Here is a 25,764-nt window from a genome sequence, read left to right as displayed (position 1 = left end):
GCAGAGTACCAGGGCCTTAAACCTGGAGTTGCTCATCCTGTCCTCTTCACATCCAACTGCAAACTGCCTTAGTGCGTGCTGAAGGTCACAGTCTAATAAAAGCAACAGAACGATCTGCAAAGAGCAAAAAAGCAAGGTCCACTAATCGAACACTCGCCTCTGCTTGTCCATTCGCGTGGATGGGGTGTCCGTGAAAATTATAAACAGAAACAGGGACAAGGGACAACCCCAGTGGAGCCCAACACCCACTGAAAATGGGTTTGACTTCCTGCTGAGAATATGGACACAGCTCTCACTCTGGTTACATCTGGACTGGATGGCTTGTATCAATGGCCCAAGTACCCCATACTCCTCCTGGGGACACGGTCAAAAGCCTTATCCATGTCCACAAAAGATATGTAGATTGGATTAGAGAGCTGTTCCACTGTTCCACAGCCAGGATCTAATCTGCATTGCTCCTCCTGAATAATCGGTCAGAGCCTCCTTTTCAGCACCCTGACATAGGCTTTCCCATTGAAGGCTAAGCTGTGTGATCCCCCATTGATTGAAGCACACCTTGCAGTCTGCCTTTTTAAAAATATGAATCACCATCCCAGCCAGTCATTCCACAAGCACTATCACCAACCTCCACACAGCATTTAACAGGCGTGTCAGCCACTCAGAGCAGCCAGCTCCACATTTGAGGCTTTGAAAATTGCCCCCTCTGATTCCATGTCCCCAACATCCTCCTCCCTTTGGGAAGAAGGCCGGATACTCCAAACTGCTGTTTGGCACATACAACAGTCAGAGCCATCCTCCCAGGCGCTTCGTAGTCACATAGAGGCGACCCTCTCATTCTCCGGGGAGAACTCCAGCGTAAGGACACTCAGCTGGGGAAAAGGAAAGGGTTCCAGCCAAAGTGCACTTTGGTTCCAGACCCAGTGCTATTCATATGTGAGCCCAATGATATTTAGGTGGTATCCCTCCACCTCAAGCTCTGCTTCCTTCCCTGCCAGACAACTGATGTTCCATGTCCCTAGTCTCTGCGATGCCAGGGGTCAGCACAATATTGTCAGTTCAGTTGTGCATTGTTGTTGGGTTTTTGTTGTTGTTTTTAAAGTATCTATGGGATGCTTATTGAGAAAGCTGTAGAATAACCAACACAATTTAAGTGAAACTAAATCCTAACACTGACAGCCTTCAAGTCTCCACAGGACTATAAAAGGAAGCCATTAATAATGAGTAATAGTACATCACTGCTCTACTGAAAGAATTAGAGGAATATTATGGGATTTGTAAAGTTAGAATAATGCTCTTTACAGGACTCTGGTGGGTCAGCCATACAACCTCTGCTGTTTTCTGACAGCTGATAAGATATAAACATTAGAGTGGATATAAAAGGCAGAAGATCCAAGTATATGATAACATACAAGAGGATTATGGAGGGGAAAACGTGTTTACTGAAGAACATTAAGCCTACTGATGCCTTATAACTGAAAACAGATGCACTAGAAACCATTTACTGAACATTAGTCTGCTGGAATCAAAACGCAAAAAACTCAGATTTGTTTGTAAAAAGAGGCTTAAACCTCTTTCTCAGATATTATTTTGTGTTTATTTTGCAGTCTCACCAGTTCTTTATATACTTGGTTGCTATTGGGGGTGCTCTAACAGGCGCCTGTAGGTCCCCGGACCTCATGTTGGGAACCATACAAACACGCACACACATTGTTGACGCTGCTCCATTCATTTCAGTCTCATCTGACTGAGAGGCAGACGGAGCTCTAGCGGTCAAACTCACCAAATCTGCATCACCGTCCTCAAAGTAAAGCTGTGGGGCAGTTGCTGCTCCGGCTTCATTTTGTCGTTCAGGTTTTTTTTTTTTTTTCTGTAGCGTCTGTGTGAGTGTGTTGTAGTTGTGAGCATGCAAGACAACGGCCGACACGGAAACAAGGAATCAAGGAGAGCATGGACAAATCGGCAACTTATATTTTACAAATGCACTTTATATTTATTCATCTTTAGTCTGGAACTGAGGAGCAGCGTAACGGGTGAGAAAAATCTCAACTTTCGCTCAATTTCATTCATGTAAAAGTCGAAAAACCGGGCAGACATTTCAACTATTGTGCATGCTTTTGTTTTGATAACCACTTCAAGTCGGAAAATGCATAAGAAAGCTGATCCTGCAAGATATTTTCTGCCTATTCTGGATTTGGTGCGTCGGTATGCCACGAACCAAAAGTCCGAGCAGTGAGTGGAACCAGATGTGGAGAAAAGCAGGGGGAGGAGGGAAGGGACTGTTGGCTTAGTGTCTCTATTGTGATTCCTATTTATGTGTTAAGTTTGTTTAAAGTTGCAAAACAACGCACTTCTTCATTTTTTCGGCTGTATTTTTATTTACCGGATGGGTTTCCAGGGTACATTGTAAAACTGACGTGGAGTGACGCTTCATTTGGCACCCTGCGGGCAGATATGACCTTTACATCCTGTTACAGGCTGCAATTAACACATTCAGTCTAGTCCTGAACAGCTATTAGACCATTATGTTATAGGATGCCCTGGAATGTAAACCCACCTAAACAGTTTACCGGCACAGATTGAATTGTTTTCCTGAACAAATCATTGTTTTTCCAGCGTTTTTGCATGTCGACAGGAAATCTGAGTTTACCAATTCGACTACTGTCAGTGGCTTTTCTGTTGCACAGTGAGTGAGATGATGAAGTGGAGTGCAACAGGGGCTAAGCAGCTTGATCTGGGTTTTTTTTTCTTTGCACAGAAAAGGATACAGAGAGTAAGAATGTATACTGTCAATATCTAGTAATTTAATTGTAAATACTGTAAACTCAGGGTAAACTAGGCTGCCATCCCGGGCCATAATAACACTAGCAGCTACAATGAAGAAAACCATTAACCATTTTCTTTCCGTATTATCATGCCAGATGCAGGAATCACACTGCTTCTTAATATGTTAATATAGCTCCTTCTGTTGGATCTTGAAGCTATATTAAAATACTGAGATTTTGTGGGTTTGCACTCCCACTTTTAACACTTTTATCCCCAAAAATATTACAACCTGCTACACACACATCCTCAATAATCTGGAGCTGTTTTTGGCGAGGCTTAGTTTCTTAATTTTGAAATGACCTGCACCCATCTGCCATCAAATTCCCCTTTTGCCAAAGTTAAGAATCCCTTGTCAATCACTTTTGGACCAAATGGATAAGCTGCAGAAGGATCTGCGGGGAAAATAATCATGGTTGATTTGCCTCATGAAATGTTGTCTCTTTGGATTTGTTATGGGAATTGTTATGCAATTCCCATCTAGTTTAATGCCGAAAATATCTTTGATCAGGATGTTGTCATGAACTCTCATGCCCTATAAGATAAAAAATGTTTGTTCTGTCTTGTACAACATATTGTAACAACAATATATGTTCTTGTGGAAATCAATACAGGATGGAAGAAAAAATGTGACAATAATGATACTAGATGATTTATAGGAAATTAAGATATTAAGTTTCCCATTTGTTATCTATGGAGACAGGTGGTGTTCATCAAATTAGTTTAAGCAATGTTCTCCTTTACATAGTTAAATATATATATATTATCTAACTATAATCCAACAGATATAATGTGCACAAGTGTGGGAATGATGGAAAGCTTTGACAGTATGCACTTGCTCTTACTCTGGTTTCTACATTTGCTACGCACTTTCATAGAGGTTCCTGTTAGCCCTGTTTCTGAGTGTGGCTGCAAAATGCAAATACGCTACTCTCTCTTGATAGCCTCCCCCTCTCCTCTCCCATGCTTGCAGATGAAGTAAAACCTATCCACAGTTTCGGTTACTTCAGAGGCCAGACCACCATAAAACACCAAAGAAACAAACACAGCAGGGAGGAATTTCCTGTCTATTTGTTGGTTGCCATTTCAGCACACTGACCAGTTAAAGGCCTATTTTTGTAATCTCGGACATCTGTCAAAATAAGGAAGGTCTACGGGAAATGTATTAATTCAAACTTCAATCTAGATCCTTAAGTTTGATATACGTATATAAAATTAATAAGTGGAAAAAAACAGTCCACTTAGGTTTAATTATCCCACAGCATCAATGAGTCACGCTCATATTTCACCAGAAAGTGTGAGATCAGAAAGTTTGTTGAACTCATAATATCTCAAGCCAGCACTCGCTATTGATTAGTCACCCATGTTTCAAAGTATTGTCTTCAAACCTGGTCCAACAGATGACTGTATTGAGGAGGTGGAAGTTCTGGGAATATCTGCCTCTCTTGGCGAGTGTTGCTGTTTTTCTTTGGCCGTGGGTTTCAACCTCTCTCTTCAGCAGGAAACTGTCTTCAGTGTTGAAAAAAAGGGTGACGGGGCAAAGAAGAGGATGAGATCACAGCAGGAGAGCTGTTGTGGCTTAGCGTTCACAGGGCTCAATGGCTTAAAGTTTATCTGGAACTCTGCACTCACTCTGATTGCCCGGGAGTTTTTCTCACATCAAACATCCAGTTGTGTCCCCTCCAGACTGGAATTAAAACTTCTTTTTGAATTTGCTCCTTGCTGTCTGGAACTTCAGCTTCAGGTTGTCTAGTGGTTCAAAAGCTTTTGCCAGGAACGTCTCATATTGTCACTATGAGCTTATATTCACATACTGAAGTGAATTCAGCACAGGATATAATGCAAATTTTTACTGGGCTGATTCTGGTGTGAAAATCTTCCCACAGGCACCGTTGGAGCTGACTCTGTGGTCTATTTTTAAGAATGGCTTTAATTCCTATTGTAAAAATGACAAAATGGCATCAGACTGATTTACTGGCATGTATGTCTCAACTCGATAACAACTCAGTATTGTGTAAGCCTTGCTGTTCAAGTATCCTTAAGAGTTTTACTTGCCATGAGAAATGTAACTAAATCCTGCCCTAAGATTATAGTGTATCAACAGTTTATTGTCTGTCGTGGGAGACATCACACTGTAATTGCAGACTAGGGATGAATTACAACAGAGAACTGAGGACGAGGAGGAAGTCTGTCATACAGAATACATATATGACTATATAAACTTTCCTGAGGGTTCAATGCAAAACCGATTTTTAGAGTTGATACAATTCATTGATTAATTCATTAATCAAACTATTTTGAAAATGCATTAACCATTTCAGTCATTTTCAAGCAAAAAATCATCAGTTCTAGCTTTGCAAATTTGAATATTTGCCAGGTTTATTTGTTTCTGTGATCATAAAATTAAGTATGTATTGGTTTTGGATTTCTGAATGGACAAAATGAGCAATTTAAATAAGTCAGCTTAGCCTTTGAGAAATTGTGACATTTTACAGTTTTGTGGTGTTTTGTAGTCCAAACGATTTATCAATTCATCAAGACAATAATCAGCAGAGTCAGTGATGTTTTTCTCTTTAAATACTAGACTCGATGGGTACACCAGACAGTCACTTTCCACAGAAACAGGTCTTTTTAAAAAACATTTCATCCAGCTCTGGATTATGTTGCATTAATGGAAGTGACTAGAATAACAGCCGCATGGAAAGACTTATCCCAAAAGCAACTGAGATGTTTTGTGTTATTTGGAGCAGTTTAAGTATATGGTTCTACTGCTTTTTTTGTTTTTTTTGTTTACCTCTGAGAAGAATTAAGGGTTTTTTGCATCTCTGTCAGGGAACACACTTTCTCTGTAACAATCTTTCACGATTAAAACAATGAATTGGCAGTAAATACACCTAACAGCTGGGTGTTCCTGTGAGATGGACTGCTTTATAAAAAGAGCAGGGTGGTGATTATATCAGATTGCACCGTACAGAGCATTTTCAAACTTATGCTGAACCAGCCTGCCACTGCGCCATGTCACTGTGTTTGCCACCGGCCAAATGGGCTAACACTACTTCTGAGAAACTCAACCACAGAGGCTGAAGAGGGGCGTGTCGGTCGTCTTCTCCAATTACAGGGATTTTTATGGAGCTCTTGATGTGAGTCCATTGTCTCTGTGTCTATAAAAGCAGTGCAGGAGGCTTGGCGTGTTTTAGCTGAGAGGTAGGAAACGAGGGATTGCCGCAGATTGAGGACTAAAGAATCGTCATAGGAGAGTTGTGTTTTTCAACCAAATTCCCAGTGATCTTTTCCCACCTACCCCACTTCCTGGCCTCTCACAGGAGCCCGCCGAGTAGGAATGCTGTGGGTCTCACTTTTTCTCCCCTGAATCTCAGGTCTGAGTGAAAGGGTTTATGTGTATTTTGGGGATTTAAAAAAAAAAGTAATTATAACAGGACCTTACTTTAGAGTAACTCCTACACTTCAGACTTGCTTTTCTTTGTCTTTCTTTCTCCCACCTTCACACAGATGGACAACCACGCACCATTATATTCACAATCCTGGCTTCTATGTTACCAATCTCTAAATTCTTAAAAGAAACATAGAAAACGGTATGAAGGAAAACCACTTTTTTGGGGGATTGTTGGGTTTTGTTCCTGAAATTCCCCGTCACTGAGGCTGACCTCCAGCCACTGCTCTGAATGTGTTAAGTTCAACACTTTTTTCAGTAACTCTTAGTTTCCCGTTAACATTTTATTTATTTTTATATGGTATAAGTGTATATGAGAATACTTCAAAGCTCTGTGGGTAAAACCTTGCAGGCAGCTATAGCTCCTCAGAGAATGATACTGAAGTAATGCCAATGAAGGCATCAGTGTACAGCAGTGAGAAGTCTGCAGACTGAAAACAGCTACCCATTTCACCCCTGAGGATCATTACAGTTTCATAAAATTAATCAAATTCAGACCTGTTCAAACATTTTGTTATTTAAGTCAAATGCATTGGATTTCACCCTACAGACTCTGATTATAATGATCCTTATATATTTATGCCCTAAAACCACCTACTGCTGCTAGTCAAACCCAACAGAAATAGACACCACAAAATGTAGTGAACAAGCCGCGAGGTAATTCCAGGTCAAACTTTGGGGAAGTGGTGAATAAGACCTGGTGCAATACTTCAACCGTCATTGCTAACCTTGCATTACAAACATATGCAACCACTTTTCACAGTTTATTGCATGGCATTTCTGCAATTATTTCCTGCTGAGAGCTCCGTCATATAATGTACATACAGGATTTTAGGGTTATAGGGGTTATAGGGATATATAGAGGATTAGTAACACTGAAGTGTATTACTCAGGGACCTCAAAGGCCACAATTCAAACTAGTTCTAAACCAGCACTGCATCCATTAATAGAGATATTGATCCAGCCTCTGACCTGTTCTCTTGCCACATTAACTGCTAACACGGAATCCTGTTTTCATCAGCATTATTGACCGATGCCATTGTTCTCCTCTTTCTGCACAGCGCCGCTGGACTCTGATGAGTTCGCTTTCTTCCATGAGGGTGCTCAGGGGTGCCTGGGGGTGCGGGATCACTCCCTTGTCCTGTCAGCCTCCTGTGAGGAAGTCAACCAGCGCTGGAAGTGGGTGACCCGGGGGCGCCTGTTCAACCTGGGCTCTTCACTGTGCCTGGGCATGACCACTGGTAACCTCACCTCCAGATCAGACAGGTCTCCTCTGGGTGTGTACACCTGTGACCGCGAGCCCCCCAGAGTACGCTGGACCTGGAACTGTGGCCAGGTGTTGGACAACCTCAACAACTACCTTCCTTCACCCTCATTTTGGAACTCCTCCGCCTCAACCTCCTCTTCTTCATCACTCAAGTGGACATTGCATGGTGGTGTGCAGGACCTGTGCTCTAAAACATATCGTGGTAAGCATGCTTGTAATCAAACATAGCAAGGATTTTTCAGATTGGTAGTCAGTATTTGCACCTGTGTTTGACCCAAAGTATCTCAAATAAAGTTTTAACTACACTTTTGGATTCCCTTTAAAATACCTCAGTTATTACCATTAATCCTGAGCAGCATAGAATATAAATACTATATACAAAATGTATAAAACATTTGCACAATCTGCTTGGCTAAATAAGTCTGTTTTTTTTTTGTTTTGTTTTTTTAATTTGAACAAAAAAAAGATTGAAGGAGCAATGTATATAGGTTAATAATAACAAATGAATAAAATTATATACCAAAACCAATCAAATTCCATGAAAAATAAGAAATGAGATAACAAATATTATATACTCACTCGATGAGACTGCATATCATTCTCAATGAAAGGGACTGAACGGTCATGTCCCCAGCTGTAGTGATACAGTGACCCAGTGAGTGGCAGATGGACTTACTGTTGTGAATACCACAGCTGTATCTGATCAAATGGATAAAGGAAAATGTTGCTTTTAGGGAATCTTTGAGGACAAGTGGCTGTTCGCCAGTCAGAAAGCCAAGGAAAACATTGCTGGTGTTTGTAAACTCCAGTAAACAAAAAGAGTTGTCCTTGCCCTCAAGTATATTTGTATTTATATATAGTTTTCAGTCCAGATTAAATCTAACCATGGCAGTTCACAGCTAAGCCTCATTTCCGCTGTTAGTGCCATTCTTACCAATATCAAATGTCACGGTTGTTCATTGACAAACTATACCGCGAGGCTCAGTCAACCATATGAGTCTATAGTTAACAGGCTCTGCTTGACTGCAATTAAAACCAGATCTGCCATGAACATAAGACCAGAAAATCTCCCTTTACTTTCTTCTTTATCCTTCCTCTCCTAAGTCTCTTTTACTTTTTTGTGGCAAGGGAATTGAGTGCATTGACATTTTTAACTTTCAAGTGCCGATCTTCACAAGTTTCTTTGTGAAGTCAACTTGCTGCTGGAGAGGAATGCCTCTGACATTAGTCAGCCGAGAAGCAACTCCACTGCAGCCAGCCAGCCAGCCAGCCAGTCAGCCAGCCAGTCAGCCAGTGGTGGAGCAGAGAGGGAAGTCAGGGAGGGCGCTTCAGAAAACTTTCCTCCCTCATTTAACTTGTCTGCCCTACTTTCCATTGGCCTAACTTGTTTTGGTAGCACTACAGATCCAGCCTTTCTCCCTCTCTCTCTCTCTCTCTCTCTCCCTCTGTTCTCCCCACCATACTATAATGGTGGAATGTAGAGACTAGAACAGCAAACTCAGGGTGTTTTGTCAAACTGCAGAAATCAGATCAGTTAACTAGCCTAAGATCATGCTTTCAAATATAAATATTCAGGTTGAATCTTTTTTCAGAAGTCATAGCTGTTGATTCTGTTTTCATGTAAAGTTCATGATAAAAGACACTTAGTTTTCCTCATAACCTGCCATTTTTTGTATTTGTTTACTCTTCCTTCTGCTGACCACTATTTGACTTTACTGTTTTGACTGTAACATCATCCTCTGTTTGGACCATGTGTTTGATTATACAAGTTGCTGAGAAAACAGATAAGGTATTTCAGTTCAGCACAGGTCACAGCCATAACTTTAGGCAACACACGCACAGCCCGTCTCTCCTGCCACTGGCAGGGATTTTAAGTCTTTCTTGTCTTTGCTCCCCAGAGATCTATACAATCCAGGGGAACTCTCATGGCCGCCCCTGCTATCTTCCCTTTCTGTATGACGGCCAGTGGTTCCACAACTGCACTAGTATCGGGCGTGAGGACGGTCACCTCTGGTGTGCCACCACCTTCGACTACGGCAAGGACGAGCGTTGGGGCTTCTGTCCTGTCAAGAGTGAGTTACCACTTTGCATGTTCAGGACTGTATTCTCTCAGTTCATTCTGGCAAGACTGGAGAAATTGCCAGAAACTCAATAAGCTTCACCACAGTTTCCTCTCACCAACTGTTCACTATTATTTCCTCCTGCTTTCTCCCCTGGTCTAACGGACGTCTTATCTCTTTCCCTCACTGTCAGGCAGTGGCTGTGAGACATTCTGGGATACTGACCCGCTGACAGACAGCTGTTACCAGTTTAACTTCCAGGCTACGCTGTCATGGAGCGAGGCCAGGATCAGTTGCCAGCAGCAGGGGGCAGACCTGCTAAGCATCACCAAGCTTCATGAGCAGACATACATCAACGGTAAAGTCATGTGTAAATTTGTGTGCAGAGGCATCCTCTCATGTTGTAGCTATTGTGTAAAATATACATTGATATTTTCACCAACCTCTGTGACACAGCAGTAAAGCCTAAAAAGCCTAAATCCTTTTCATCATCTGTTTATTTCATCAGAAAATAAAACCTTACAAATGTACACATGCACAAATTAATCAACACCAAACAAACAGACAAAAACTATTGATTTCCAATCCCCAAATACAAAAAATTGAGATAAAGATAATTTTGAATTTCACCTTTTGCACCTCTGCTGAAAATGACTATGATAACCTTGATTTCTTAAAAATATTATTTATATTTCTAATTTCTAATATTAGTGATTAGGATGTTGTGTGTAATCATGTCTGTCAAGCCTTAGTTTCTTAGTTTGCCTGAGACAAACATAAAAATAAAAAGTCATTGGCGATGAAATTTGCTGTGCTGCATAATTGTTACTCGTATTTGCTGTGCATGTTTACTCAACCAACCAGAAGAATTGATTTTTGGGATGTCTCACTTGCTCTTCTTACATAACAGTTCTGCCATATACCCAATACAGTGCTGACAGTTAAAATCATGGCTAACTGGAGAGATTGTTAGGCCTAAAAACTAAAGCCCTAACAGAGAAAATAAAGGGGTTTTGCTCTTGTCATATTTTATAACATTTGAGAAAGGTGTCGTCTTGCTGTTTTAGGTTTACTGACTGGTTACAGTGCTGCTTTGTGGATTGGCCTCAATGACCTTGACATCCATGGAGGCTGGCAGTGGGCCGACTCCTCACCACTCAAATATCTCAACTGGGAAACAGGTTAGACTCTGAAAACAACCTTTTCTGTCTTTTTTAAGATTGAAGTATCTGTAATCTTTTTTTAAACATTAATTTCCCACAGATGGCTGAATGAGCGTGCTTTCTCATTTTTAGAAACACGTTGCTCTGAGTTAAAATACATACTTGGCGGCTTTTCAGTGCAACCACAGTGTTTTACAGTTGACCACTGGAGTATCTGGGGGCGAAGTGCCTTGAACAAGGGCACCTTGGTATTAGTGATGCTCTGAAGAGTTTTTTTTTCTCAATGTCATCCCTCAGACCAGCCAAACCATGCTGAGGAGGAGAACTGCGCTGTGATCAGGACTGAGTCATCGGGTCGTTGGCAAAACCGTGATTGTACTGTTGCTCTGCCATATGTATGTAAGAAGAGACCCAATGCCACCCTGGACCCCTTCACTACTGGTGAGAGAATAGTCTTTTGAATTAGTCCATTAAAGTGAAATACTGCACTTACAGTCCTGCCACAGTGCCAAAGTCCAGAATTTGATGGGTTTTTATCTTTTTGCTCCCACAGACTCGTGGGCAGATGATGAGAAATATGAGTGTGATGTGGGCTGGCAGGCTTTCCAGGCTGGCTGCTACAAACTGACTTCAGACAAGATTGACTGGGATACAGCTCAGAAAACCTGTCAAAAGATGGAGGCCAACCTGGTCAGCATCCACACCTTACCTGAGCTAGAGTTCCTCCTGCACACCCTGAAGAAAGGTGATTTCCATTCTTCTATTGTGCTATTCGTTTTCCTCTTAACTGCATTGCTTTGGGAGCCCTAAATGAAACGAAATTCTGTTTAAATTAATTATTATAATAAAGATTTCAAATGATTCTAGATGGGAGAAATCTCATTTTTATATAAATGTAGAAGGAAAAAAAACAAAGACCAAAAGAAAGAACAGGAGTGCATGTAAAGAATGTTGAAATTCAGTGAGTTCACAAAGAGTTCACACACTCAACTATCTGAATGCTGTTTCAATTCTAGGCACGGTGGAGCAAAATGCCCTGATGTTTCAGCGATGCCTTCTTTAGTGTGCAGTCTGAAAAAAAATAATTGAATTTAAAAAAACTAAAATATTAACTCCATTCAATGGTATTTTCCAGCTGTTTTCCTACAATTTTCGCCCACATCTCCAGAGCAAGCTCAAACGTAATGGAAACCAGGCATTTAATTTCTTTCCCTGAGCTGAAAAACAGCATATGAAGTGAAGAATCAAATTTTTAGGTCATGGATTTGCTCCAGTGTAGTTATTGAACCTCATGGAAAAGTTTGACAATTTCATACTAAGGTCATAGTTGGAACCATAATCTTATATTAAGCCTATTTCGGTGTTCACTAATTGTCTTTCTAACCTGATATCTGTGTGTCTTTTGCCAGACGTTGACCAGCTGTGGATAGGGCTCCATGACACTGATATGCAAATGGACTTCCAATGGACTGACCACACGCCGGTCATTTTCACCTACTGGCACCCCTTTGAACCCAACAACTTCCGCAACACTCAAGAAGATTGCGTCTCCATCTGGGGAGCTGTGAGTGACCCCCCTGCACCCTCACGCTGACCCCCAAAGTTCGGGGCCTTAATCACCCCAAACTAATGGACTGTCAGTGAGTCTCCTTTCCGTTTGTATATACTGAACAGCTGTGTTCTCTCTTTCTGTTTGTGTCTTGCTTGCATGTGCAGGAGGGCCGCTGGGATGACAGCCCTTGTAATTTGACTCTGCCTTCCATCTGTAAGAAACTGGGAACAAAGAGTGACGGGAAGCCACAGCACCAAGACTGCAAACAAGTATTACTCTATTTCTCTCTTGGATTCAGTGCTACATACTTCATTTTTCCCATGGCATTTACTGTTTATGCTTCAGATTAATGATTTTTTCTGGACTAGATACACATTTTAATTTTTTTTATTAAAGAGAGCTTTACTCCTCTATTTAGATCTGCAGCATTTCAGTGCTCTTACTCCAGCTGCTGACAGTCTGTAGTGTTGCAGGAAGAATAATTATTATTCTAAATATTTCAGCCCTTCCTTCACCTTCGACCCCTTTTCCCAGAGCTCCCCTCCATCTTTCACCCTTCCACTGGTCTACTAGTCCGCCCTCAGGCTGTAACTGTAATATAAATCACTCCCTTAAGACTGGAACGCTTACCAGACACCCCAGACAAACTAAACCCTAGACACACACGCTCTTCCCATGTCTTAACACATACTGTACTTTCCCTGGTCCAAAAAACAAAACACATTACATTTTTAAGGCATTCAAGTTTGGACATGTTGTTTGTATCTTTGTTCAACAACTGTATACAGTTCATGCAATAGAAATGTATCATGCCCACTACTTGAACCCACATGGTGAACTAAATGCCATCTGGAAGATCCATCTACATCTGTCTGTGATTTCACAGTCCATAATTCTCTCCATATGAGACTTTAAGCCTCTCATACCTGATTTGTCCCTACCTGATGTCCTCTACCTTGTCTCTACCTGACAATTACTACACATTTAGGTAGTTTTTGTTTTTTTTTTCAGTAATATGTGTTCTTGGTGAGAAAAGAAATCGTACCGTGTGTTTGTGTATCTTTGTGCCCTTCAGCAATGTTATATTTTTGCTAAGTGTTGATTTATGATGTAAACGATCTAAAGTTGGGAGTCATGCTGTTTCTCAGCTGTTACATTCAACAAAGATCTTTCTACGGATGGGCTATTTGTTTTGTGAAATGAATCTTTTCCCCCTCTCTCTGGGGAGCGAGGCATCATGGGTGGTAATGTAAGGGGGGTTATTTGCCATGGCACAAGCTGCAGGGCCCTGTGGCAGTGCGGTTTGTCTCAAGCAGATGAGCTCACTTCACACAACATGTGAAACAACAATGACAGAAAGCCTGCTGCTTGCCCTCCTCCGTCAGCAACATTACACCGCATGAGCCCCAAACCATATACCCCATCCAGTGCTGGACTCATTACTCAGAAAATGTAATGGATTGCTCGTTACTATAATGCTGTCATTTTACTCACTCACTGGAGCTGTCACTCATTATACTAGTATTGCATTTCTGCTTAATATTTCCAAAGAAATGGTGGTGGTTTTATTATCACGATAACTCAGTTGCTTCATGTGTGAATAAACAAAAAGATTAGACAACACTGATCTCTAATGGAAGAGGTGGCCTGGGGCGTAAGCAGCTGCTTAGGGCCCCTTGGTGAAAATGTGAGGTCTTTCAGTTCATTTTTTTAGAATATTTTACTATTAGAGTATATATATAATAGCAAATAACACAATTTGGAACAGCAACATTTGAAAGTATATCTTACACAAACTATAATATATACTTTTATTACAAAGTACTAAACACAAACAAAACAAAACAACCTACAAAGAATTATCACCTGAATCCACAGCTCTCCAGAGTTGTATGTTGAGTTTCAGATCATTGTTTGTCTGTCTGGCTGTTGAACAAAGTGGAACATTTAGCAGCTAAAGAGACAGAATTTTCCTTCAGGAGGTGGTAGAGACCAAAAACAAAGCTAAAAGAGAGTGAATAATGGATTACATCATCAGGTGGCCATGACAGACTCTAAATAAATGATATTGTTGCTAGGTAACTGATGCATATAAATAGGTTTGCTAACAAGTTCATATCAACCTAAAAGATAATGATCTGTCAATGTTGCAGTCTCACCTTGTTTTCACTGCCGCTGAGTGGTTGAAAACTTGGTTGATAATGAACATAAGGGTAAACATCAGGTGTAGTGTTTTTTAACATTACTACCTATTAACTAATTCTAGTCTAAAATACAGTACATCTCATTACTGTCACATGTTATTGTGAACATACTAGGCAACACTGCTGTTGTAACTGTAGGACAGGAAAAGGGAGGATAGGAAAGTGTTAAGGAAACCTGAGTTACAGCAGATAAAACCTTTTCAGCAGCTATAATGTTTGAGGTTTCTGTTTAGATGCCAAACGTGGTTGTGCAAAAAGCCTGAGGTTAGGCTTATTCACACAAATCTGTATACGAGCTGTCTCTCACTATCAGTCTGGCACAAAATGTCTCCTCTTTTGACCTTCTGCGTGTTGGCTGCGCTCTGCGTCTGTACACGTCCACAACTACAGTACATGAGCTGGCAGGAGGGATTGAGGCCAAGGAAAAGTTATTTCTGCATGCCTAGACTTGTTCTTTTTATTCTGCATTTGGGATATAGTTTACTTGTATAATTGGACTCACTTCTGCTTTGACTGTTGATACTCAGTTTACCTTTTACATGTTGTTGGCATAAATTGCCAAAGCTTGAGACACTTTTGCCTAAATAGGTGGTACTATGTTTTACACATTAAATGCATCCTTACATGTACAAAGCCCCAGTTGCTAGGATTTAAGCAATTTCATTTGCCAATTTAAAAAGTTGCACACACAGCATTTATAGATGTTTGTGCTCTTTGAAGGGTTTATTTTTAGAATTTTTTTTTTTTACATTTTTATTTTCCATATCCTGCTAATCTCATCTTGTGCCCCCTCCTCTCCTCTCAGGGCTGGAAGTGGCACAGTCCAGCTTGTTACTGGGTGGGAGAAGATCTGCTTACCTTTGATGAAGCCAGGAAGTCATGTGAGGACCACGGAGCTGCCCTTGTTACCATTACCAATAGGTGTGTACTGCACTACACACATACCTCACAGAAGTTAGTCAGTGCTGGCTTTCTTAAAGGCCCTTTAAATCCTTAAAGGTTCGAGCAGGCCTTCGCCAACAGCCTCGTGTTCGGTCGCTCTGGTGATTCCTTCTGGATCGGCCTCCATGACCAGGGCAACAAAGGCTCTTTCCACTGGCTCAGTGGGGATGAAGTGTCCTACACCAACTGGAATCGAGACCAGCCAGGTAGATCACATATGTCTTGTTTGAAGGAGTGTGTGAATGAGTAACAGAATTGTCTACAGATATGATCTAAAATGTATTGTAGGATCTAAATGACCAGATTGTTGATTCAGTCCAGGTGTTAAAGCACTGAAGATCATCACTGTATAATTTCTTACTGGTCAAAAATAGATTGTAATAATGCTTGTGGAGATAATTTAAGATGATGATATTCATGAGAAAACAGGTGGTACATGATACAAAAGATATATCAATGCCCTCTAAGGCAACATTATTTCCATTGATGTATCTACCATTTGTTTTCTTGATTAATTGAGAAAATAATCTGGCCATTGTAATTTTCCAGAGCCCGAGGTAAGGTCTGCAAACGACTTGTGTTGTTCAACCAACAGTCGGTCTGAAACCCAAAGATATTCAGTTTACCATGATAATAGCAAATCCTCACATCTGAGAAGCCATATAATTATGGGAATTTTGTTTGAAAAATAACAGAAATGATTAATCAGTTATCAAAATCTTCTTATTTTATAAATACTTATTTTTCTCCACTAATTGATATATCAACGAATTGTTTCAGCTATGGTCTTTTATATCTGATATAGTTTTCACTGTGGTCTATTGTTTTTTTAAGCCGTTTTTACAGTATTTTCCCTATTCCCTCTCCTCCCCATCCAATTTCTTTATTCCTGTTGCTGTGATAAATTCACCTCCTGGAGGGGTTCATCAAATTTGCATCTAATCTATATCTGGAGATTTTCCACTGCCCAAACATGAGGTCCATTCTGAACCGAGTCAACTTTGGATTTAATCTACAAAGAAAAACTGGATTGCTCCCAGGTGTTTTTCTTTTTGGCCAAAATACAGATTCAGAACTATATCCTGCTGTCCTGATTTGGCTGTAAAGCACATTTGAGTAGCTGACAACCTGCCTACATTATCTAAGACAGTTATCAGCAGCTATCAAATTCAGCCAACAGATTTAAATGTAATGTATCATGATTGGACCAGTTTGTTCAGGAAATTGTAAACTGTGTTCTTTTTTCTAACGATCATTGCAGCACAACAGGGATGAGACAGCAAACAGAGAATTCTCCTTGTAAAAGTCAGGCTATCATGGATTTTGGATTCACCATAGACATAATTTCTAAACCAGACCTGGAGATACAAAAAACAGGTGTAGGCGAGTCCTCTGGCTTTAGAGTCAATGATAGATCCAACAGTTTGTTTCTTTAGTTGACTTGGCTAGTTAAAGGAGCTCTTTGATAATTTTTAACATTATCTGCAGGTTTTTGTCACAATGATGACATTTCTACTATGTGCACTTGTCAGTACTCGTATATATTCATGATATACCCCCAAAATTCAGCACCTAAAGTTGTACCTGAGGCTTAGTACTAGCAGAAAGACACACTACACTCTCTTTAAAGCTCCAAATCCAGAGATTGTTTCAGTTTTAGGAGAAAAGCCCTAGTATTTGTATGTGATACAGAAAGTATCGTATCATTTCAAGAAATATGATCCATGGGGGAGATTAGAGAAATAGAGCCTAGACAGGGTTTACAGGGTTTTGAATTAAGTTTAATGCAATTATCCAACACTCATAACCGTCTTATAAGAAATGTCTAATCGCATTTTCCACACAGTTTTTTTTTCCACAACATCCCTCTATTTCCACACATTTCATCAGTGTAGCCTCTTTCGCTTTCTCTCAACTCACCTACGTTTCACCCCGTATCTATTTTAGTCAACGTTCATGGCGGATGCGTTTCCATGGCGACGGGCTTTGCAACAGGTCTGTGGGAAGTGAGGGAGTGTGCGTCATCGAAGGCAAAATTCCTCTGCCGCCAGAACCAGGACACGTCTCTGAGCCCCGAGCCCCCCGTCCCTCAGCCCACCCCGAGCCTCAGCGGCTCCTGTCCCAGTAGCTGGAAGAGCAACAGCAACCTGCGCTACTGTTACAAGGTTCATCCCAGCAATGTTTCACAGTTTCACACCATCAGTACTCTGCTGGAAGTGTCTTTTAATTTCAGTTACACTTTGGTTTCATTATTTGGTTCCCCAGTCTTGGACTAAAATGGCCTTGGCTCATATTAGAATTTTTTTATTTCTCATTTCAGTGCGGAGGCATCTGAGTGTCTTATACCGTATGTCCTTGTAGATGTTGATATCATTGCAAGAAGGATGACTATTGATTAGTCCAGCTTCTTCACAGTGAAAAGCTGTGTGCTTTCCAACTGCCTTGTCCACTCTGATAATAATATTATAGTTAAGATTTCGTCTATTTACCGTAATTCGTATAGTTTCATCAGGTAGACTGTAGGACTTTTATTAGTGGTGCCATGTTAATCAGTTTTCTTGTTTAATCAGGTTTCTATTATGAGCAGATTAGCATTGTTCCCTTAAACTGTGAAGTTGTTGTTGTCTGGTACTGTAGGACAGCAGTTCTCAACCTGGGGTCCAGAGACCCTCAGGGGTACTTGAGGGAGTTTTTTACGGCAGTTCATGAGATTTTTTAAATTTCAGTATTTCATTAACAATATGTTAGTCCAATGAGATAATGTATGAGAATGACTATCTACTGTAATGACAGTTATGGAATAACTACACCAGACAGGTTTTCTTGAGACTACATCTGATCAAATATGAGTCTGTAACTGTAATTACACCTTTATCATCTGTGTGCAGGTGTTTCATTCCTCCCAGCTGGAGCAGAAGCTGAGTTGGCTGCAGGCTCACCTGTTCTGCCGGAGACACGGAGCTGACCTTCTGAGCATCAGTGGCCCTGAGGAGGAGCACTTCGTTCTCCAGGTCCTCCATGAGGCTTTTGGGTGGGTGTGCACCTCGGCCAGGTGACATGTAATGTAATATGAAGATGATGATGATGATGCTGATAGTGATGATGATGTGGTCCACAGGGAGTCAGAAGACCATGAGCAGCACTGGTTTTGGATTGGATTGAACCGCAGAAACCCCATGGACAATGGCAGCTGGAAGTGGAGTGATGGACTCGCTGTGAGTGATGCAACCCTAACTGTGTGCCAACAGATGCTGGGTAAATAGGTATGGGTATGCTTTAAACACAATCTGTTTACTCTTTGCTTGTGTCTCAGTTCACGTACCAGAACTTCGGCCGCTACTACTATAACATCCGGCAATGTGCTGCAACAGACTTGGGCACTATGACCTGGCTGGCCATGCACTGTGACTCTGAGTTAGACTGGATCTGCAAGATCCCGAGAGGTACAATAGCACTGGGCCTTTTGTATTCTATTTCATGCTGCACACCTACAGCTCCTATTGTGGAGGCATCTCTCTCTGATTTGAGTGTCTCAACATTTCTTCCATTTTTTATTCATTGCCTTTTGGGCCTACATATGAATACTTTCTGTGTGTGTTTTTAGGTAGTGTTGAGAAGGAACCAGAGGTCTCTGAAGGTCAGTTTTATTATCTTAGCTTTGAACTTCTCTCAGTATACTAAAATTACCTTCTTGGGGATTATTTCAAAACCTTCCAATTCTGTTTCATGACGGTCTTTCCTTCTTCTCTCTTTCCTCATCTGTCAGGCACCAGTTCACCAGAGTGGATTGCCTTCCAGGAGGCTGAGTACAAATTTTTTGACCACCGCACCACTTGGGACCAGGCCCAGAGGATTTGCTCCTGGTTTGATTCGTCGCTGGCCTCCGTCCACTCAGCTGAGGAACAAACTTTCCTGGCCAACACTTTACGCGAGGCACTGCTCACTTTATCATAAAGTTCATCATCCTTTATATGAGTTCATTTAATGCAAAAATGCAATCAATTAGTGTATTTGCTGGCAGTTCAACTTTATGTGGGCAAAACCCTCAGAGATACCTAAGTACAAACTTGTGTAATTATGCATTCTGTATTCTGCACTGCTACCTTTTCTACATCTGCACAATTAAAAGTCTCTGTGCCAGTGGCCTCAACATGCCTTTTTACAGTTTCCTTCTCACCTTCAGATGACAAAGGTGGAGGGTGACAACTGGTGGCTGGGGCTATACACCTATGAAAATGATGGACGTTTTCGCTGGTCTGACCACTCTGTGCTCAATTATGTGTCCTGGGCCCTTGGGAGGCCACACCCACTCAGCCGTGATCGCAAATGTGTGCACTTGTCTGCCGGCAAAGGTAAGAACAGCCAGAATACGACACCTCAAGAGACTAAATCAAATACACATACCTGAGCTTGTATTTTTCACTCTCAAACAGCGGACTGGGCCGATCAGAAGTGCCACTCTGACCTGCCCTACATCTGTAAGAGAGTAAATGTCACAGGCACCATTCCTCCAACTCCATCATCCCCCCACCCACCTTCAGGCTGTCATGACGGATGGTCCTCTTATCAGCATAAGGTAGAGCTGCAATCAGGAGTTCAGCATAATGCAATAATATATAATAATAATATAACAATAGTTATATGAGAGATGCAGGATTTTTTTTAACTCAAACTAAACCAAACCTAACCCCTTTTTGCAATGACATCTGGTGTTTCTGTAGTGTTTCAGAGTATTTGATCAGTCATACAGAGTCACATGGTCTGCAGCCAAGTTGAAATGTGAAACGCAGGGAGGTGTACTGGCAGTGGTGTCCAATCATTTGGAGCAAGGTAATTACTACTGAGAAGGTAAGTCATCTACATTGAAGTAGAGAAGTAAGTTGATTAACTTTTGTTGGGTCCACCACCTCCTTTAATTGTATGCCGACTGTCTTCTTCTTTTGGCTGCCTCAACAGAAATCTGGCAGTGATGAGGATGGACAGGATTAGAAATAAGTTTATTAGAGGGACAGCTCAGGTTAGACAGCTCAGGGACAAAACAAGAGGCAAACCAAAGATGAGATTTATGGATATGGTGAGGGAGGACATGCAGGTAGTTGGTGGCAAAGAAAGATACAGAGCACAGGAAGAGATGGAAACAGATGATCAGCTGTGGGGACCCTTTACAGGAGCAGCCAAGAGGAAAAGAAGACAACTGGCAAGTTACAGGATGTGGTTGTAGACCCAACCAACGTTAATCAACCTTACATTTCTATTTAAATGTAGGTTACTTACTTTTCAGGCATAATTATTTTAATGAGGTACGTTTGTCTGAACTGTCATGTTCATATTTGCATTTTCCTATCACCATATTTTCACTATTTGTAAGAATGTCACCACATGCTAGCAGACTGATGCAATCGATCCTCCTCCTCACAGCCTTTGTCACCACCCTGCTTTACAATACCAGTGTTGACCTTTGGGTGGGTCTGACCTCAGACTCTAAAGGTCATTTCCAATGGGCCAAGGCTAGCCTGCTCAGCTACACCAACTGGGCTCCTGGAGAGCCACTCGACAACAGTGGACCACACCACAACAAGACCCCGGTACTCACTCACCTATCAGCACAAATGTCATGGTTTTGTCCTCAGTGTGTTCCCGCTCTGATGATTTCACTGTCACCTCTCAGGGAAACTGTGTGGTGATGATTCATGGGAACCCACAGAAGAACACTGGCATGTGGGCTTCCCGAGCTTGTGAGCTAGAAAGTAATGGCTTCATCTGTCAGAGGCAACAAGGTGTGATACTGGAGAATAACCACAACAGTGTGTTTTAAAAACGCAGAATATTTGCACCACAAAGAGAAGTGTGTTAACTTATCATATTCATTTCTTTAGACTCGAGTTTCCCTCCGGCCCCAGCTCTTATTCCTGCCTCCCTGTCAAAGCCTGTGGAGCTGGGTGGAGTGACTTACCGGGTTGTGGAGAAGCGTCTGGACTGGACTGGCGCTCTGCACCTCTGTGAATCTTTGAATGGGACCCTGGCCACGGTGAAGGATCCTTACCAGCAGGCTTACCTCACGCTGCTGATCAACAGTCTGCGCCAGCCTGCCTGGGTCGCTCTCTACAACTATGGAGTGAGCCTAACTTACAGTATTATAATTCATTCATACATTTGAACAAGTACAACTATGTTTTCCAGGCCGAGGGGAAACTGAAGTGAATTGCAACTTATTGTTTTACATTCTCAGGGACGGAGCTTCACCTGGCTGGGTGAAGAAGAAGTGACATATTCAAACTGGAAAGATGGGGAGCCCAATCAGCTGGCTGGATGCGGTCACATGACCACTACCGGGCAGTGGACTATGACTCCTTGTGATTCTAAACTGGATGCTGCTATCTGTCAAATTAGCGGTGTGTAATGTAAAACCAATCAATATCCATTAACATGTGGCACAAGTGCACATAACACATCATCAGAATTACAGCTTAACTGTAATTTTCCAGTAATTAATCAGCATTCATTTACTGTAAATTAAATGTATTTATCTTGTTGTTTTTCTCTTTGCCAGATGAGAATGTGATTCATCAGTGGAGTTACCCCGGCCAGTGCCCCCACTCTCTGGGGTGGTCGTGGGTGCCCTTCAGAAACCACTGTTACGCCTTCAACCTGCAAAGTCTTAAACTACAGCAAGATGCACGCATGTCCTGTAAAAAAGGTAGGGAAGAGTTTCAGAAGCGCCCTCACATCTCCACCATTCTGGCTCTGCTCAGACTCCTGCTGTGCTGCCTGTACTGTACAGCTCATGAAAGCTGAAAGGCAATTAAGTGCAACTCTTCTGACCTTCTCCACTGCAAACATAATTGACAAAATGCATCAATACGTCTAAATTTAGAAGTGTTATTCATTGAGCCGGCCACATCATTATTAAATCTCCCTACATGATCAATTCTCATTTCTTTTTTGTTCCATCTCTGTGTGTTTCTTTCTTTTCTCTCTTCTAGTGGGAGCAGAACTTGTCTCTATCTTGGATGAGACAGAGAACGGATTTGTATGGGAACACATCCAGAGCTATGTAGAACAGGCACATGGCGCTTGGCTGGGCATCAGCGTGAGAGGTCCAGCATCATTGCCTCACACTTCCACCATTCTCTACAGCAGCGGACTTATTAACCTTCAGATTTTCAGAAGTTTTTTGAAAATCCAAGCTTGTTAATTTTAGGCTGCTTTTAGTCAATTTATCTCACTCAGCCTGCAGATAATTTTCCTAATTTAATAGTGATTGATTGATTTATTTTAAAGAAAAATCATAAAACAATTAATTAAGCAGAGGAAACCTGATTAAGACTCTTGTGTCAAATAAAACTGATAAGCAAGATGCATTCTCTCGTAAAAGTTCATTTCTTTAAAATGCATTATTATCTGTCAGTGCAATTAGATAATTTGAGTGAAATACCCTGAATATGCTTGGTAAGCTAATGGGAAGAACTGAATACAATATAGGAAATCTCTATGACTGAACAGAGTTGTCAGGCAGAACATGATATGACAAACAATTAGCTCTCTGTAAGATAAAACTAAACCATTCTGTGTGAGTGTGTTTGAAGCTCCTCTGAGTGTGTGTGCGTGTGTTCCTGCTGCAGGTCGAGGTCTAGTGTGGAGCGAGGACACAGAGATGTCATACAGCAACTGGGAGGGGCATGATGTCACCTTCTCTGTTCTGTCTCCAAACTCCTGCTTCTGGATCCAGAGCAACACTGGCCTGTGGAAGCCGGGCTCGTGCAGAAATCGCACACATGGAGTCATCTGCAAACAGCCTCGCCGTAAGCACACGCAAGAGCAATTTAGCCAAGGGGAAGTCATTCTCAGAACCAGGTCTAAAAATATGATAAAGAAGTTGAGCATGATGATGTGCAGGAGCTGAACCCTTAAAGTAGAGGGGGACTTGAAATTTTTTGTAGTGTTGCGGGAAAATAAATGAAGCAGCCGCAGAAAAACCCTCGAGTGTTTGTACGTTTGTCGTTAAGACATGGTGGAATAACCTGAGAGAGGAATAGAGATAAGATAAGTGCTATTAAAATTATTGTCAAATACTAAAGCAGTCCATTTTTACTAACTGTCCCCTCTTCTGTTTGCAGGCGCTGAAACCTCAGCTGTGACATGTAAGTATTATTATAATTCTGTTCATTTGAAAATTAAATATCTGTGTTGTAACAGCAGAAATTGAATTACTGATACTAATGCTGACATCCATCTTCTACCTCTGTCTAGTGGATGGTGACCACCTGCCCACTCTGATTGTTGTCATGGTTACGGGCCTGGTGCTGGTGGTGCTGATTTTCGGTGTGATCTACTTGTACCGTCGGCGAACTGTCGGGTCCCGGGGGTCCTATGAAGGGGCCCGCTATAGCCGCACTAACTCCAGCCTCACAGAGCAGACTGAGAAGAACATCCTGGTGTCTGACATGGAGTTGAACGAGCAGCCGGAGTAACAGAGCCGCCCAGACCGACCAAACCAGGACTGGACCTGATGCAGGGGAGGCTGATTTCAATGTGCGGACTCAGATACACATTATGGCATTTATGTCTTTGTTGTCTCTTTTGAAACCAAAAAAGATTTTTTAAAGTGCTGAAGGGCTGTGTAGAGCGCAGCAGATGTTTAGTTTTTAAATTGAATCCCCGCCTTCTCAATCTTCTTTTGCCAAGACTTAACAGTTCTAGCAATTTCTCTCCAGACAAATCCAGTCCTTCCATGTGTACAGCTTTTCCCCAAAAGCGTTAAGGAAGGCCATAAATGGATCTCCTGGGAATTTTAGTTTCATCGCAGCTGGAAAAGTTCAACATAAAATCAGTTTTATGAAATGTCTTCCTTGGTGCCAAATTAAAGTTTTGTTCGTATATTTTCTGTTTTATTGCCATTTTGATTGAAAGACTTACAAAGCAAAAAAGTGCTATCACAGCCACAGATTGACTCTTAACTAAAACCATTTGTCTCTGTCCTCTACAATATGCAGTCACAGTCTTCTTCAGGACCAATTTCATTTTTTTATTTTATTTTTTATTTTTTTTGCCATGACAGTATTTACCTGAACTGGTGTGTTTTTCGTTTTTGCATTGCCTTCATGTGCTTTCCATTGATTTGTCATTATCTGTGCAGCTGTAGAGAACTGTTACTGATGATGCATGTGTGGTTTTTGTGAGCCTGCCTCTCTCCTCCTTTCTGATCTGACACGTCAGCACCAGCTGTCAGACCAACAGAGGAGGAATAAGTCCAAATGTGAATGTGTGGAAGGTGACAGGGACCATTATTAGTGGTGGCCTCAAACAGTCTGAGGGCAGTACACTAGAATTGTGCACATTACTAATGCTAAGTTCTGTAGAGAACTTTGTATTGAAAGCTGGTCTTTAAGTAGACTACATTGTCTTTTTGGTACTGCAGGACTGGAGGTTGTCATGAAATTATCAGACTTTCAGTTTCCATTGCTTCATGTACATTTTGGCACTTTCTGCTATTATCTCGAGCTAATTCAATATTAGTCATCCATTTGCCTTCAGTCATTATCCTTAAGGCATGGTTGCTGCTCTGCGATTCCAAACTTTTGTTTGTTTTGGCTCTTTATGCCATCATCTGGAGCTGATTCAGCTATTTTTATGGACAGTAATTCTCTTTGTATACACCATGAAAAAGGATTTGCAATTTGATATTTGTCTGATTCATAATTTTTATGGACCACAGTTCACTTTTCTGTATGTTTTATCACTAGGGTATTTTTTGCTATTTGTCTTTTCAATGATACAGGTTTCAATATATGTTTAAATACAACTGGTATAGACATTTGGAAACTTTCCTACTTTTATGGGATAATTGCCAACACTTGAACCAACTCATTGCCCCACAAAGGAAACCATCCCTCATGTGAATGACACCGTTGTATATATGAGAGCCAAAGAATGTTTTAAAAGTGAATTCACTACAAGAGAAAACCTCTTTCTGTTCTTTTTCTACGTCATTTTGAGGTTTCACATTTGCGCAGCTTAATGACAACATTTTTCAGAGTTCATTTGCCTCCTGAAACATTTTTCTTTTCCCCTCAGCTTTTGCCTCTGAGTGCATTGCTGTCTTCTTGCTCGGAGGAATGCATTGGAGCCGTTTCAGTCTGAGGCTTTTGGTGTTTGACTGAGTTGCTCTGAAAAAAAAAACCAGCAGCTCCATGAGTTGGACTAAGATAGAGGGGGAAGGGAGGAGGAGAGGGAGTAAGTTGAGTTAAGTGTGTGTCTGTGTGTGTGTGTGTGTGTGTGTAGCTGTGTGTGCATGCGTGTGTGTGC

At 41.4% G+C, this 25,764-nt stretch overlaps 1 protein-coding gene across 1 annotated transcript; it reads left to right on the top strand.

The window, feature by feature from the left end:
- Window positions 1-1,739: 1,739 nt before the first annotated feature.
- mrc2 (mannose receptor, C type 2) lies at window positions 1,740-25,758 on the top strand. The gene is made up of 29 exons (XM_035654883.1): window positions 1,740-2,030; window positions 7,333-7,740; window positions 9,437-9,610; window positions 9,792-9,956; window positions 10,666-10,779; window positions 11,059-11,202; window positions 11,315-11,506; window positions 12,171-12,325; window positions 12,478-12,582; window positions 15,323-15,438; window positions 15,517-15,665; window positions 17,407-17,624; window positions 18,348-18,490; window positions 18,578-18,674; window positions 18,773-18,902; window positions 19,064-19,096; window positions 19,226-19,392; window positions 19,643-19,811; window positions 19,893-20,035; window positions 20,181-20,289; window positions 20,878-21,044; window positions 21,128-21,236; window positions 21,336-21,574; window positions 21,689-21,851; window positions 22,010-22,156; window positions 22,443-22,556; window positions 23,082-23,261; window positions 23,577-23,600; window positions 23,710-25,758. Exons 1-29 carry the CDS (start codon window positions 1,904-1,906, stop codon window positions 23,928-23,930), a joined length of 4,422 nt encoding a protein of 1,473 aa, XP_035510776.1. The 5' UTR covers window positions 1,740-1,903; the 3' UTR covers window positions 23,931-25,758.
- Window positions 25,759-25,764: the final 6 nt, after the last annotated feature.

Source organism: Morone saxatilis, unplaced genomic scaffold, assembly GCF_004916995.1.
Source record: "Morone saxatilis isolate NCDOM2014 unplaced genomic scaffold, NCSU_SB_2.0 Contig14, whole genome shotgun sequence".
Taxonomy (NCBI): domain Eukaryota; kingdom Metazoa; phylum Chordata; class Actinopteri; family Moronidae; genus Morone; species Morone saxatilis.
This window is presented reverse-complemented; position numbering and strand designations above follow the sequence as displayed.

What these genes read in the sequence shown, in the direction of transcription:
- mrc2 (XM_035654883.1), top strand. Translation starts at nt 1,904, where the DNA reads ATGCAAGACAACGGCCGACACGGAAACAAGGAATCAAGGAGAGCATGG. An exon ending in CCTGCACACCCTGAAGAAAG is followed by an intron (nt 11,507 to 12,170) that starts GTGATTTCCATT and finishes GTCTTTTGCCAG; the next exon opens with ACGTTGACCAGCTGTGGATA. An exon ending in AGCACCAAGACTGCAAACAA is followed by an intron (nt 12,583 to 15,322) that starts GTATTACTCTAT and finishes CTCTCCTCTCAG; the next exon opens with GGCTGGAAGTGGCACAGTCC.